Raw genomic sequence first — 16,274 nt, 5'->3', positions numbered from 1 at the left:
CCTTCCTGTTTTCCCCCATTGCAGCCCCCCCCCCTGCTTTTCCCCATTGCAGCCACCCCCTTTTTTCCCCCCTACTGCACCCCTCCCTTCCCTCCAACCTTGAACAGATAGACATATTTATATATTAAGTAAATCATGAAAATGCATATATAAACGGTGAGAATAACTTCAACAGGGCCAGCACATCCCCCGATTTCACTTAGACTTCAGAAAAATCACATGGGGTTTTGGTTACAGGTTGTATTTCTTAAAGCCTTTAATTTAAGCCTAACCCTACTGGCCTAGGTCCATACCACACCCTAGATCATTCCCCCCTGCAAATTTGGTTTAGGCTGGTCCCCCCCAAGTGTCTAGCCTCCAACTTTAGATACACACACACACAAGGTATGTGTGTGTGTGCAATTACCCTAGTGTAGTTACAGGATGAGAGCTATGGCTTGTGGTGTCCCGTCTTCCCAGTACTCTTTGTCGTATAACGCTTGGAAACTACTAATGGTTTTGGCCTCCAACACCACCTCCTTCCTTGTTCCAAGCATTTACCACTATTTGCAAAAAAGTGAACATCCTAATGCTTTGCAGCAGCTTTGTTTCCTTAATTTAAATCCTGTGTCCTCTTGTACTTAATGTTGCAGTTTTCAAAAATTCTTCTTTGTCAATTTTGTCAATTACAATTACTATTTTGTATGTAGTGCTAATATTGCCTCTTCTATCTTCTAGCTTTGGTATATTTAATGCCACTAACCTCTACTTGAAGCTCTTGCTTTTCAGTTCTGGAAACCATTTAGTTGCATGTCTTTGCATCTTTTCTAGTTTAATGATGTGCTTCGTGAGATATGAGCACCATGTAACCGCTGCATATTCCCGCTTTTGTCTCTCAAATGTCGTGAACAATATCTTTAACGTTGTCATCCATGCATGTTAAGAGTAATTCTCAAGTTGGAAAATGTAACATATGCTCCTCTCACAGTGTTCTTTATGTGATTATCAGGTGAGTTTTTTTTTATCAGAATTCTTTAATGATTTCTCACATAATTTGCAAGTTGTGTGCGGCCTATTATTTTTGTATTCCACATTCCATTCTGTGGCATTTATTCACATTAAATTCCATTCGTCAAGCATTGCTACTTTCACTTTTGTCCAGGTCTTCTTGAAGGACATGACAATCGTCTAAGCTTCTTATCTTTCCTAGTAGCATCATCAGCAAACGTGTTCAAATAATTTTGTATTCTGGTAGATCGTTTATATAGACAATGAACATTACTGGTGCTACAACTGAACCCAGTGGTACTCTACATGTAACACTTCTCCAGTCTGATACATTGCTTTTTATTACTGCCCCCATTTTTCTGTCAATTTTTGTCATCCTTGTCAGAAGTCTCCCTGTCACACCAGAGCGTATTTTAGTTTCCAGAACAACATCTTTTGTGTGGGACTTTGTCGAGTCTTTCTTTTTTTCTCTCTCTCGCTCTCTCAAGTCCAGATAAATGCAGTCAACCCAATAATTTAATGCCTGTGAATTGTGTAATTACTGAAGTGTAGTTACAGGATGGGAGCTATGCTCGTGGCGTCCTATCCTCCCAGTGCTGTCATGTAACGCTTTGAAACTACCGACGGTTTTGGCCTCCACCATCTTCTTACTTTTTCCAACCGTCTACCACTGTTTGCAAAGGAAAACTTCTACTTTTTTTTTTTTACACCTCTGTTTCCTTAGCTTGAATCTGTGTTGTCTTGTTCTTAAAAGTGGCTGGTTTCAGAAATTCCTCTTGTTATAATTTGGTTGATTCACTTTATTATTTTGTTGTAATGGTGATATCACCATTTTCTTCTAGCTTTGGCATATTTTCTCCTTCCAGCCTGTCCCTCAACTCTTGTTTTTCAGTTCTGGAAGCCATTTTGTAGCATGTATTTGCATCTTTGCCAGTTTACTGATATGCTTCTTGAGATACAGACACCATAAAACTGCTGCATATTCCAATTTTGCTCTTGCAAAATTCATGAACAGTTTTAGTGTTTCACCATCCATGTAATTGAAAGCGATTCTGGAGCTGGAATGCACAAGTTGTGCTCCTTATACAATGTTGTTGTCGAGTTACAGCATGAGCTACTCTCGTGGTGTCATGTCTTCCCAGTACTCATTTATATAACGGTTTGAAACTACCAATGGTTTTGGCCTCCACCACCACCTCACCTTTTCCATCCGTTTTCCACTCTGAAAAGGAGAACGTTTCTAAATTTTTTTTTTTTTTGCACCTTGGTTTCCTTAGCTTGTATCTGTGACCTCGTGTTTTTGAGGTTGTTGGTTTTATGAATTCTTGTCAATTTGGTTGATTCCCGATAGTATTTTGTATGTGGTGATCATATCGCCTTGTTTTCTTCAATCTTCTAGCTTTTTAACATCTTTTTAACAAACATTAGATATTTAACATCTCGAGCCTCTCCTTAGTAACTCTTGTTCTTCAGTTCCGGAAGCCATTTGCCTAACCTGTCCTCTCAAATAGTACATTGCATTTTGAATTTTTTTTTTTTTTATTATTATTTATATATACAAGAGTTGTCACATTCTTGAACAGCCACTAGTACGCGTAGCGATTTGAACAGGTCCTTAATCCTATGTTCCCTGGAATACGACCCTCCGCAAAGAATCGTCTAACAACCAGGTATATAAATCCTTAATGTCAAAATGTGGTGTGTTTTAAATCATAGCAGCTCACAAAATTGACTGGCTGTCTTGTGGCCTATTCATGGGTTCTCAGTTTGGTTAGATTTGGGCAATTGAGTACAGTACCTCAATTTTGTGAGTTGTGACAACTCAAAGGGACTCCACTCCACCCACAGCCCCCCTCCACTCCACCCACAGCCCCCCTCCACGCCGCCCACAGCCCCCCTCCACGCCGCCCACAGCCCCCCTCCACGCCGCCCACAGCCCCCCTCCACGCCGCCCACAGCCCCCCCTCCACGCCGCCCACAGCCCCCCCTCCACGCCGCCCACAGCCCCGCCCCCTCCACGCCGCCCACAGCCCCGCCCCCTCCACGCCGCCCACAGCCCCCCCCCTCCACGCCGCCCACAGCCCCCCCTCCACGCCGCCCACAGCCCCCCCTCCACGCCGCCCACAGCCCCCCCTCCACGCCGCCCACAGCCCCCCCCTCCACGCCGCCCACAGCCCCCCCCTCCACGCCGCCCACAGCCCCCCCCTCCACGCCGCCCACAGCCCCCCCCTCCACGCCGCCCACGGCCCCCCCTCTCCACGTCGCCCACGGCCCCCCCCTCTCCACGTCGCCCACGGCCCCCCCCCTCTCCACGTCGCCCACGGCCCCCCCCCTCTCCACGTCGCCCACGGCCCCCCCCTCTCCACGTCGCCCACGGCCCCCCCCCTCTCCACGTCGCCCACGGCCCCCCCCCTCTCCACGTCGCCCACGGCCCCCCCTCTCCACGTCGCCCACGGCCTCCCCTCTCCACGTCGCCCACGGCCCCCCCTCTCCACGCCGCCCACGGCCCCCCCTCTCCACGCCGCCCACGGCCCCCCCCCCCTCTCCACGCCGCCCACGGCCCCCCCCCTCTCCACGCCGCCCACGGCCCCCCCCCTCTCCACGCCGCCCACGGCCCCCCCCTCTCCACGCCGCCCACGGCCCCCCCCCTCTCCACGCCGCCCACGGCCCCCCCCCCCTCTCCACGCCGCCCACGGCCCCCCCCCCTCTCCACGCCGCCCACGGCCCCCCCCTCTCCACGCCGCCCACGGCCCCCCCCTCTCCACGCCGCCCACGGCCCCCCCCCTCTCCACGCCGCCCACGGGCCCCCCCCCTCTCCACGCCGCCCACGGGCCCCCCCCCCTCTCCACGCCGCCCACGGCCCCCCCCCTCTCCACGCCGCCCACGGCCCCCTCCCTCTCCACGCCGCCCACTGCCTGTCCTCTTAAAAATAACGTCGCTTTTGGCCGTTTGCCTGTATGGCCGAAAGTGGACATAATTTGAAAATTAAAAAAATTAAAATAAATTTGGGATTTTTTTTTTTCAACAACAGTAAGTTAAGGGTCCTCTGATAGGTTAGGTGGGCAGGAAATTCTCATAAAGTTTCAAAACGGTATGAAAAACATTAATTGAAAGTTTCCTTTTCTAACTTTACTGAGTAAGCCGGACGACTCACAGAAAACGGGACAGTACGTCACTTTTGTGAGTCGATTTCATTTCAAATTACGTCCAAATTTGGCCATGGCGCGCATACGAGCCAAAAGTGACGTTATTTTTAAGAGGACGGGTTGGCCTACAACCATGACTACTTTCTGTGCACCGTTGCGTTTTCTAATTTTTAAGAATGCTAGCCAGATGTACAATGACTTGTGTACCTACATGTGTGAGAAATGGTTCTAGGAATAATCCAAATGATCATAATAGCTATGAAAACGCAAGAAATAGTTTATTTCATTAATAATCATGCATGGCAGTGTAAAGATTGTACTAAGGCTGTATTTGTCTTTTCCATGGTCCATTCCGTCTCTTCCTGTAAAATGTAATATTTCTTTCTTTTAGGGAGGACAGACGATATCCGTATGAGAGTGGTGCAAGTGGGGCTGCTGGATATGGGGCATATGGAGGTGCTTATGGCCAGGAATATGGTCACCCAGCTGGACATGCAGGTGGTGCAGGAAGGTATGGGATTTGGTTTATCCGTCCGAATGCAGGATTGTGGTTACATTTTCATCGAATACAGTAGTGTGATGTAGTTGTGCCAAGACTTGGGCACCGATTGTTGATTTAACCATTGGGCTGCGCAAGTCTCTCTCTCGGAGTATACTGGACGTGTTAACGGAAATGTCTGATCCACACTGGATGCTCCGAAATGTATTAATACGTGCTAAAGTTGCATGCTCAAGCATTTGGGCTGGACGGTAGAGCGACAGTCTCGCTTCGTGCAGATCAGCATTCAATCCCCGAACATCAGAGTGGTTGGACACCATTCCTTTGCCCCCGTCCCGTCCCAAATCCTTATCCTAATCTCTTCCAAGTACTATATAGTCGTAATGGCTTGGCACTGTCTCCTCCCTCATAATTCCCTCCCTCATAGTACTCGGGTTATGGAAGGTTACATCTGGTATCAATAGATGGCTCTGGGAGCTCAAATATGCTACTGACAAGTTTCAGTTTTTACTACAATTGATAACATGAAACTATTTTTATATTAAATTTTCATTACAGCACGTTGTTGATTTCTAAATAGGTACAAAATGTTATAGTAATTAATAGTCCTGCATTGAAGAATAAGTGATTTAAAGTGCCATGTAGTAATTCTTTAGTAATGGTTGTAAATAGTGTTACGACACGCATACAAACACTTGCAGTGACGATGAGCACTAGTTTCTGAACACTACTTTGTGAACGTGTTAAGCTGATACTATTGCAATTATATCTTTTTTAACTATTTCCTATTCTTTTCATAAAACTTTCTGAGATGTCTAAAAATAGATATTTAATTTTTGTTGTTTTAATTTTGTGCTTTTCTTTAGTATACAGTACTGTTTAGTTCTAAAGTACTGTATTGTTAGTGTCATTAGAAATACTGATATAGGCTACTGGGGATACCTTTCTCAATCATCCATATCCCGATTGTACTGATTGTAATTGTCTCGACAGGCTCGATGAGTTGGGGCCCACACAGCCTCCAATGATGACCTTCAAGTCTTTTATGGAACAGTGTGACGACTCGATAACCGAAGAGGAAGCTCTGAGGAAATACTCGGAGTATAAGCTCGAGTTTAAAAGACAACAGCTGAATGAGTTCTTTGTCAACCATAAAGAGGAGGAATGGTGAGTACAAAGATGAGATGTTTCGTGTTGGGTCTTGCAGGCACTTTTTCTTGGGGGTTGTCACCTGTGTAGAAGGTTGTGGTAGGCATTGCTTTTGCATGAAAGGGTTTGCATAGGTTTGGGTATAAATTTATTTTTTAACTGCAGGGCACAGTTCTGGTTTGGTTTAGATTGTCATTATCTTTATTTGACGATTACACTTACGAAGTTACTAATATCAATATTACCGGATAAGGATTTTTAATAGATATCACTTGGTATGGTTCTTTTAAATTGAGGATTTTGCGCGCTCTTTTGAGGAATGATGCTATTACAGGTTTATAACTGGATAAGTAGTGCTTTTGACAGTCAAGCGTAGTGGACTCTCACTATCGAGCCTGGCCTCGGGTTCGATAGAGCTTGAACCCCCTCTAGGTATGCTTCAGGTATCCAGAAGGTGACACCTCTCACATAGTCACGCACACAGTTTAATTTGTGAATACCAAATAAATTTGTATGGTAAGGGAAAAATAAGCAGCCCTATAGATTTCAAGTCTACTTGCTTCCAACTTTCTCTTCAAAAAACACCCATTGAAACTATATATATATATATATATATATATATATAGATATATATTTAAGAACTCCTGCCAATTGGGCACGCACCCCACCTTTGCTGAGCTGGACGAGGGTCGTGAATTGCCAAATACTGTGTGTTCTGTAGACTGTAACATACATAGACATATATATATATATATAATATACTCATCAGTGATGTATACAAAAGTAAACATTCCCCTTTATATCTTCTGTGGGTGTAGTAAACATTCCAGAATGTAATTAAAAACAAAATCAGTTTTAAAAACTGGATGCTACTTGTAAATCCCCAAATAATTAGTTTTAATACTTTGCTGTTAGCAAATTTGTTGAATACCAATGTACCTGATAGTGAGGGTTCACTGCACTCTTACTATACTTTTCTCAAACATCATAGTTCCTCTTTAAGAATTTAAGAATAATAAACTAGCATTGCCGTCTCTGCCTTCAACTTCATTTCTCTCTCCAGATTCTCTCCAGGTCTTAGGGCCAGGTCTTGGATCCAAGATCTAAAAGGCCTTGACCTAAGATCTAAACTTGAACATTCATATGTTCTCTCCACTATGATGATATACTGGAGCTCAAGCTTGGTTATTTTTGTTTTGGCTAGGATGGAGTAGTTAGGAGTTGTTGTTGTTGGTAGGCCTAGGAATCTGTTTAGGAGACGGTGTAATGGAAATTGTTTTAAAACTACAGTTTTTTCATGCAGTTGATTATTGTATAGTTTAGCAATATTGCACAGTAGTTTCTTTTTTTTTATATATATATATATATATATATATATAATCTTGCCGAGCTATTGGGCTTCAGAATAAACGTCCTTTTGAAGGGTTATTTAGAAATCGGTAACAGGTTGTAAATTTTCTCATTAAAGGTCTAGAGTTGCCTCAGTACTGTGGTGTCCTATTAATATGAACATATTTAAATGGTTGTCTCTAAACCTTTGTTTATAGATATATTTGAGGTGAAACTGGTCTTTGATTTTTTATATTATTTTTTGTACTACTATTGCATCTTCAGATACGTATAATAGAACTTGTGTATCTGGAGGCACTATGGAAGGGGAAATAGGGCACGAAGTAAATAATTTGTCCATATTCATAAAGTTTTCATTTTCTTATTTTCAATGACTATTCCTCTATAATTTATATAAATTAGAAGTTTCATTACAAGGGGGGGGGGGACAATTTTATCTTGAGAGGGTGGGATAGTTATCACAGGTATTGTTTAGGCTGTTTACCCTAAAGCTGTTTATAAGAGAGGAGTTTAACCCTTTGCGGACGGCATTTGAAAACGTGCCTTCCCTCCGGTATCTTTCAAATTATTTTTACAAATTATAGGCTTCCCAGAATTGCTGCACCATTTAATAAAAAACAAAAAGTTTGTAATGCAAATACATTAGTGTTGAAAATGTTGGATTCTAATACTGTACAGGGCAGTTATAAATAACTTGCATCAGAACCCACAGAAATCACATTTGCGTGATGCATCAAATGAACTAATCCACAAGGGCCGTGATGAGGATTCAATCCTGTGTCCGAGAGCATCCCAGACGCTGCCTTAATCGACTGAGCTACGACATGGTCAAAAAGAGTTGAAACCGAAGTTCTACTGAACTTACTGGATCCTGCAGCTTCTCCGAGGCACAAACCAGGCTGCAGGATCCAGTAAGTTCAGTAGAACTTCGGTTTCAACTCCTTTTGATCATGTCGTAGCTCAGTCAATTAAGGCAGCGTCTGGGATGCTCTCAGACGCAGGTTCGAATCCTCGTCACGGCCCTTGTGGATTTGCATCAGAGCCGTTTTAGTACTGGTCTGATTTAATTACTGTGTCATTTTAGTACTGTACTATATTCCTTATTTTTTCTAGTAACCAGCAAATCTTTCAGAAACCAGAAAACATTTATGAACTCCGGTTATTCAGTGTTTTAGCATCACACAAACCTCAGTAGTGTTGACCCAACACAGATTAACCCTTGGACAGTGGCTAGGAAAAAATGGCCATTCTTGCCTATGCACAAAAAAAATCCCCAAAATAATTTTTAATAATAATTATTAATTTGTTTGCAAAATGTAAGAAAAGCATGAAAATAAGGGAATTTTTGCATTTTTACTGGGCAAAGGTACTGTGAAAAGTTGGGCTATGACTATGTGGTCTAGCTGGGCTCTAGACCGTTAAAAAGGAGAGGTGCAGTAGGTACTCTTGAGAGAGAACTATCAACATCAGAGGCCCAAGATTGTTCAATATGCTTCCACTACACATAAGACGCATAACTGGCCGACCCCTCGCAGTGTTCAAGAGAGAACTTGATAAACACATTACACACAGAAATCACAATAGCGTGATGCATCAAATGAACAAATCCACAAGGGCCGTGATTAAGAGTTCGAACCTACCTCTTGAGAGGATCCCAGACGCACCTTTATCGACTGTGCTGTGACAATAGTTAAAAGAATTGCAACCAGAGTGCTGCTTCTCTCGCACAGATCCTACTGTCTCTCAGAGACAAACCAGGGTTTTACACAATTTCCCCCATGCACATTTGGCACAGTCGATTAAGGCGCGTCTAGAATCCTCTCGGATGTATGTTCGAACCCTCATCACGATCCTTGTGGATTTGTTCATTTGACGCATCACGCTATTGTAATTTCTGTGTGTAATGGAGTAAGGGCGAAGAGGTAGAACAGCTTGTTGACAGAGCCCGGGTGTATGGGGAATTGTGTAAAACCCTGGTTTGTCTCGGAAAGACTGCAATATCTGTGTGTGGGAAGTAGCACTCCCGGTTGCAATTCTTTTAACTATGTCGTGGCACAGACGATTAAGGCATGCCTGGGATCCTCTCGGACGTAGGTTCGAACCCTCATCATGGCCCTTGTGGATTTATCGATAAAATAAGATAAACACCTTTAAAGGATACCTGATCAATGAGGCTGTGATTCATACGTCAGGCTGATGCATGGCATAATTCATATAACACATTTGATGATTGGTTGACCTGGCATACTTCATTATAACCATATAGAGTAGTGAAACCCATATATACACATACATACACGATTCCCAGAGGTGTTGCGTTCTGGGCGATGACATAGGGCCTAATTGGCACCACACGGGGGATGGTATAGATTGAAACCGGCGTAAACCACCAATGTGCATCCCTCAGATGCCGGCAGGCTTCTAGTAAAAGTAATGCATAATACTGGTTCACTTGATTGGCTTACCTGGTATTCCTCATTACAACCATAGAGAGTTGTGAAAACCATATGAAAATCATTGGTATCATGTAATTATGACAAGAATTTTATTCAATGACAATAACTGTATTCACACAGTAACTATGAAATGCTGGCAGGATTTTTTCATGGGGTCAAGGTAATCTCCATTACATCCATATAGATGATATATGCTTATTTGCGTCATACATGCAAAACCCAGACATTGTTTAAATTGTCATACGTCGATGACCACATTACCCTGTGAATCGACATTTGATGATAACGGCTGTCCAGGGGTTAAACATCGGAGTAATGTCAATAACATTGATCTAATGTTAATAAAATGTTAGGTTATTTTGAATAAATAACATTGGTGCAATATCACAGTAGACGCAGTATGCAAGAATAATGTTGGTTCAACTTTTAAGTAACGTTACTCTGGGATATTGTGGCCCCAGGCATTTTGGTGTCTAAATACCCAAAATTTCATAACTTGAAAATCGCCTGATGTTGGTTGTTTTGGAAAATGAACACTAAATTTGATTTACATTATTACAAAACTCTCTATTTTTACATTGAAAGTAGCTGTCGTTCTTCTGTTGTGCTATTATTTCTAAAAGCTGATATAGACTATTATGTATTTAAAATATTCAAATTGTTGTATTCCAAGTAATTTTTATTGAATCTTGAATAGCGTATAGTAATTTTTTTTTTCCAAACTTGTAGTGTATATTTGCAAATAAGTTTTGTTATGGGTCTCATGTATTGGGGTTGGTATAGAGCAGCGAGGTGCTTTGCCAGCGTGTCGCTAGTGTGTTTAACAACCTTGGCTTCACTGCCAGATGCGTTGTTCATGTTGTGTGAAATGAAGCCTCTCTTCGACTTGTAAATAAGAGGACAAAAAGACCCAAAAATGTAGTAGGGGGTCAGCAGCACCTGCTTCACTTTGTAAGTAGTACACAATACTATATCAGTAATTGTCATTTTATTATATCTTGAAATTTGTATTTCTAGACACTTCCTATTTAATACTTAACATGTAAATAATAGCTAGAAAATGTTAGTATTTTCTTGAGGTATATGCACATGAGGAGCATTATTCTCGTACTGTTTATATGCAAGAATCATATTTTGCCATGCAATCTTTCGGTTTTCTGCAGTGTTTTTGTTAAGTGAATGTCACAGTTGCTTCATATATCATGATTTTATGGATGTAATATGTTGAAATTCAGATAGAAGATGTGGAGTGGGAAGGTGGGGTGGGAAAGAGCCCAAAAGCTCCACATTCACAAGCTCGAGAGCAAGTTAGGCATGGACGGGAAAAAAATGTCCAGTGCCGCAAAGGGTTAAATGATTATACTCTCAAGTTTTAAGAATTTATCAAGTTAGTGAGGTAGACTAGAAACACAACTAGGTGAGTTTATTTTTCAAAATAATCTTCTTAGTAGATAGTTCTTCAAAATATTTTCTAGTCTTCAACAATTAAATTCTCTAAAATATTTAAATGGGATGTCTGCTTGAGACATTTCCCTACCTAATCTAACATTTGCCCCCTAACAGTTGTTTTCCAGCTTCTACCTACTGCTGCAGACCTCAAGCCAACTTGAATTTCTGTTCTGACGAACTGGTGAAACGCGCACATGGGGCTCGTTTCCGCGGTTAGATAGGGGCGCTGCGCGCAATGCAGTGTTAGTGATGCGATTTGAACGTATGTTAGTTAGGGGGTCGCACAATGACCTATCGTTCGCTTCGTTACCTACTTACCGAGCCCATGTGTGATTCAGGTTGCAAAGTTCAGCCAAGGCAGGTGAGAATTATTGTGCCTAGTGATAACATATTTATTGATTTCTATTCCATTGTCACCAACACTATGAGAAAGAGTAAATCGCAAAGGGTTCCAGAAACGACGACATGCAGCACTAGTTATCCACCCGGTGTTTAGGAGTGTCATCATCACTAATTAGTAATGTCAATTCAATTAAAGTGTAGTTTATAGTGTGTGGTTGTTCAGTGGATGACCCTAATCAATAGTAAGCTGATGATTATGTAAGTTTTGTTATTGTGAAGTGAAGGAAACTCGCTCTGTGTAATCCGCTATAATCAGTAAGTGAGGATTGTCAGGTTGGCTCTCTTTTGTTTTGTTATTTATCCCAATTCTAATGTATTCCAATGGTTTGCTTTAGGTTCAAGGCCAAGTACCATCCAGAGGAGTGTGTGAAGCGGAAGGACGAACAACTGGCCAACCTTAAGGTAAAACACATTACAGGAGATTAGGTTTTAATAATTAAACGTGCATCTAAAACCTAAGTTAGTTTTAAAATAATTTGCTCACATTTTGTATACCATTTGCCATCATTCATGCGCCATGGAAGTGCTCTGAATTTTTTCTGATATGAATTAGAGGGGAAAATATAATTGTATGACGCATTAACAATATAAAATTATGCATATTCAAATGTAGTATTTCAACAATATTAATTTTAATCAATTTTGGTTAATATACACTTCAAAATACAGTACAATTTTCATTTTGTGCTGACCTATCATTTTCATGTTGTGCTCATGCGTGTACCGGGTACGATATTTCGGACAAATATTTTGGGCATGTTGTATAACACATATGTTTTCAGAGAAACTAAAAAAAAGCAGATATAGCAAATGTTAAATCTAAATACAGTACAGTGCTTCCATTTGATAATCATTTATTACTTTCACGAGGCTGAAAAATCTCCCCTGCTTGGACCAGATATAAAAGTACCGTAGGGTACTTTTGTATCATTTGTATCAAAAGTACCGTAGGGTACTTTTGTACCATAGGATTTGGTACTGTAGTTAAAGATATTCACATTGATGCTGATCAGTGTGAATATCTTTAACTTTCCACTATTTTTAACTTTTTGCACTCCTTTTACTTTACACTATTTGGCAGCATCAGGCTAAATCGTCCAAAGCTGTAGCTATATATAATAAGCAAATCGTCTATTTGCTCATTATATATAGACAATCGGTGATTGCTTTTGGTGGGCGTAAGTGTTAAAAGTCTAGACCGCAGCTAGATTCTGGTCTTGACACTTGTGTGTTGTGATAAGGCTGGGTGGTGTAGGAAATGTTTCGCCTGAAGGGGATACAGAACTAGCCATTTTCAGGGGAGGGGGAATATCCTTTTATGTGCAGGTATCTTCCTGCTGGAGTTTTAAGCCTCTGGCTAACCCACTCAGGGCATCCATTAAATGGGTGGTCTCATCTTTTTGTATTTCCTCTTCAGCGGCGCGTGTCCGTTTTCACGGAACTGCTCGAGGCTAACCGCATGGAGAACATCAGCGTGGATGCTGACCAGTCGGATCAACTGCTCAAATTGCTGGATTCTGTCGTCATCAAATTGGAGGGTGGCACAGACTTGGATCTGCAGGTGCTGGATCAGGTGCCTGAAGAGGATGTTAAGCCACAAATCACTGAGGAAGAGAAGAAGCCTTTTATCTTAGGCGAAGAGTAAGTTTGACGTTTTCGTATTCGACTGTCTGTAAAAGAACTAATATTTTGTTGAATTTAAATGTGTGTTGGTAGGTTATTAATAAGACTATTTCAGTTATGTATCTGAATTTGAAGTTTGTTCACGAGCTCAAGGAGTTGAATAAATGCAGGTGTAGTAGTACCATAGGGTTTCTGAATTTTACATATATATTTTTTGTTTAGTTCAAATATAAAGCTTAGAAGGTAAATATTTTAACTAATCACTTGATAATTTAGGTGGGTAGGCCTTGGGTCGTTTAGTTTGCCTGTCAGTAGGTGAAAGTTTTGGGATGAAATTATCTCTGTGCATATACATATATGAATATACAGTGGCACCTCGATTAACGAGCGGCTATCTACAAGCATTTTGAGTAACGAGCAAGCCACTCGCAGCAAATTTGTCTCTATTGGCGAACTTCACCTCCATTAACGAGCAAAACCACATGGTGCTTCCTAGTGTCTCGTTTGTTCTCGCAAATTCTCGGACGCCTCTGACTCCAGTGTTGTTGCTGTATCGCGCATGACAAGCATCCCTCTGCATTTATTTGCGCTTTTCTTTGTTTTTTTCGTGGTTTTGCGACTACAATTTATGACACACGATGTTGCCAAAGAAGCTGCTTGCTAAAGATAGTGTTTTCAAGAGGAAGAAAGATACAATTACTGTGGATTTGAAGAAGGAAATTATAGCACAGCATGAATGTGGTGTCCGTGTGACTGATCTCACAAGGGAGTATGGCAGGTCCTCCATCAACAATTTGCACCATTAGTAAGGGGATGAGGAGGTAAGGGAGGATGCTTCCTCTTCCAGTGAGATCAGCGAAGTGTTGGGAATGTTTGAAAAGGTGACTGCATTCTTGGAAAAGCATCACCCTGATAAAGCAGTGACACCCCGGTGTGTGAACATGTTTAATGACAATTTGCTGTCTCGTTTTAGGAACATCCTAAAACAAAGACAAAAGCAATTATCAATAGACTCGTTCTTTGCAAAAGTAAAGACCAGCAAGTGATAGTGAACCACAACCTGGTCCCAGTGGGGTGAAATTCCCAAGAAGAGAGAGGCCGCCTGACTCATGTGGATTCTCCTCCTACATCATAACCCCTCTCCTCCTTCCCACCTCTCCATCGTCTCCCTCAAGCCAGCAACGACTCTTCATAAGGTAAAGTAAACATGAAAACAGTACAACAAAACATTTATAATTACATGTGCAGTATTATATTTACATTATAGTGGACATCTTCAAGAGGAAACTAGATTTATTCCTCCAAGGAGTGCCAGACCAACCGGGCTGTGGTGGGTATGTGAGCCTGTGGGCCACTCCAAGCAACAGCCTGGTGGACCAAACTCTCACAAGTCAAGCCTGGCCTCCGGCCGGGCTTGGGGAGTAGAAGAACTCCCAGAACCCCATCAAGCAGGTATCAACCAGGTATCAACCAACATTATACAATGTCATACAAGTATGGATGTATTTGGGAGTGGAACGGATTATATTTATTTATTTTATTTTAAATGGGATAATATGTTTAAGACAAGTTATCCACATAACGAGCTCGCTGCCAGAACGGATTAAACTCGTTAATCGAGATGCCACTGTCTATAAATATATATTTATACATATATACATATACACATACATGCACACTGTATTAAATATGGTCACACTTGCAATTCAAATATTTACATTCAACCCTTGCACACCTTTCACACATGTTTGCATGCACTTTTCCCTCCACTAGCACTTACAAACATAATTATGTACAAACTTTCCTACACATACTTCCACATACATGGTCACTCATATGATTGACACACATGCATGCTTACACATTTTCCCACATTTAAATGTCGAACACTTTCTCTTAAGTTAGAACTCCCCGCATACCTTTCACACACACACTAATGGCTTATTTTATGCTACTGGAGCTGTTTTTTGTGTGTGTGTTTACTATTTGCGAAGCTTTGGTAAGTAACTCGATAACTGGAAATTGATATTTATTAGAGGAGGACGGTATGGCATAGTACCATATCATGTGTGCATTTAAATTTTATATATATATTTTTTGGTAGTTCTGATGATGGCGCAGACAAAGATAAACCTGAAGCAAAAAACCCCGATGAACCGATGAAGATGGATATGTCGGAAGAACAAATGGAACTCCAAAAGAAGGCAAAGGAGTACCTCAAGCAGAAAAGCACAGACGGAGAAAAGGGTCAGTATTGCGTGCAAGCACAATACAGTTTTGAATTGTGATGCAAACATATATTAGTGTCTAGTGTACAAGTTGTAGAATAAAGTTTAGGTCATAAATAGATAGAGAATTAGGATTTGCAAATACAGTACTATTCAGTACTTGTAAAGGAAGAGCTGCCAAACGAGCAGTCAAGTGGCAAAGTCCCAAATGCAGAGATTTGTCGGGTGTGCCCAAATAAAAGAAAATATAGATAAGGGAATGTATTACCCAAAGGCAGGTAGGTAAATGAGAAGGGTAGTCAACAAAAGCTCTTAAGATTTTGGCCATTGGCCTCGTCAATCATTTGGCAGGTGATTAGTACTGCATTTGGAATCTGTTGCAGAATGGGGGGGGGGATATTTGGGGGTGATAAATGAGTAATTGCTTATCAGGAGAAAACACTAAGCCATTGGGACTACTGTATATAGCACTTGGAAGAGATGTGGGGACTAAGATTTGGGATAGGATGGAGGGAAGGAATGGTGCCATCCAACCACGGATGGTAACATTTACATGTGAATGTGGAGCGAATCTTTTTGCCTATTCGTTTTAACCTTGGCATATAGGAGTGTGTTGGAAATATGCACCTAGATTATTCACACAAACTATTTGAATTAGTTACGTAAACTACTTTTAGGATGCTTGTATTTTTATGCGCTGAACTTGTTGTGGGAGAAGGGACAGGTTGCATCAGTGCCCAAATGTTTTGTTCGTATGTATTTGTCTATTAAAATTCATCCTAATAGTTCCTAATCTAATCATCCTAATTCATCCTATAATTCTTATTCTTAACGTTGAAAGCTGCCTCCCAGAAATGGGATTAAGCAGTATTTAGGCTCTGCTTATGGAATGGGATCATTTTTTGCACTTGTAACTATACATTGTAGATATGGTGTTAGAGGGAAAGCTTTAGGAATTTGTCAATTTTAGTTCTGTTAGAAAGCA

At 41.5% G+C, this 16,274-nt stretch overlaps 1 protein-coding gene across 9 annotated transcripts in view; it reads left to right on the top strand.

The window, feature by feature from the left end:
- Ars2 (arsenic resistance protein 2) overlaps positions 1-16,274 on the top strand; it is a 45,743-nt gene that overhangs the window by 5,288 nt on the left and 24,181 nt on the right. For 7 of the 9 annotated variants that reach the window (XM_069323759.1, XM_069323758.1, XM_045740728.2 and 4 more), the window contains 5 exons: positions 4,525-4,644; positions 5,626-5,799; positions 11,774-11,840; positions 12,856-13,079; positions 15,166-15,308. In XM_069323759.1, the coding sequence (XP_069179860.1) occupies positions 4,525-4,644; positions 5,626-5,799; positions 11,774-11,840; positions 12,856-13,079; positions 15,166-15,308 (728 nt within the window). The remainder of the gene's footprint in view (positions 1-4,524; positions 4,645-5,625; positions 5,800-11,773; positions 11,841-12,855; positions 13,080-15,165; positions 15,309-16,274) is intronic. The other 2 variants (XM_069323760.1, XM_045740729.2) reach the window with 1 other exon arrangement.

The sequence above is a fragment of the Procambarus clarkii genome, chromosome 13 (assembly GCF_040958095.1).
Source record: "Procambarus clarkii isolate CNS0578487 chromosome 13, FALCON_Pclarkii_2.0, whole genome shotgun sequence".
NCBI lineage: Eukaryota > Metazoa > Arthropoda > Malacostraca > Decapoda > Cambaridae > Procambarus > Procambarus clarkii.
This window is presented reverse-complemented; position numbering and strand designations above follow the sequence as displayed.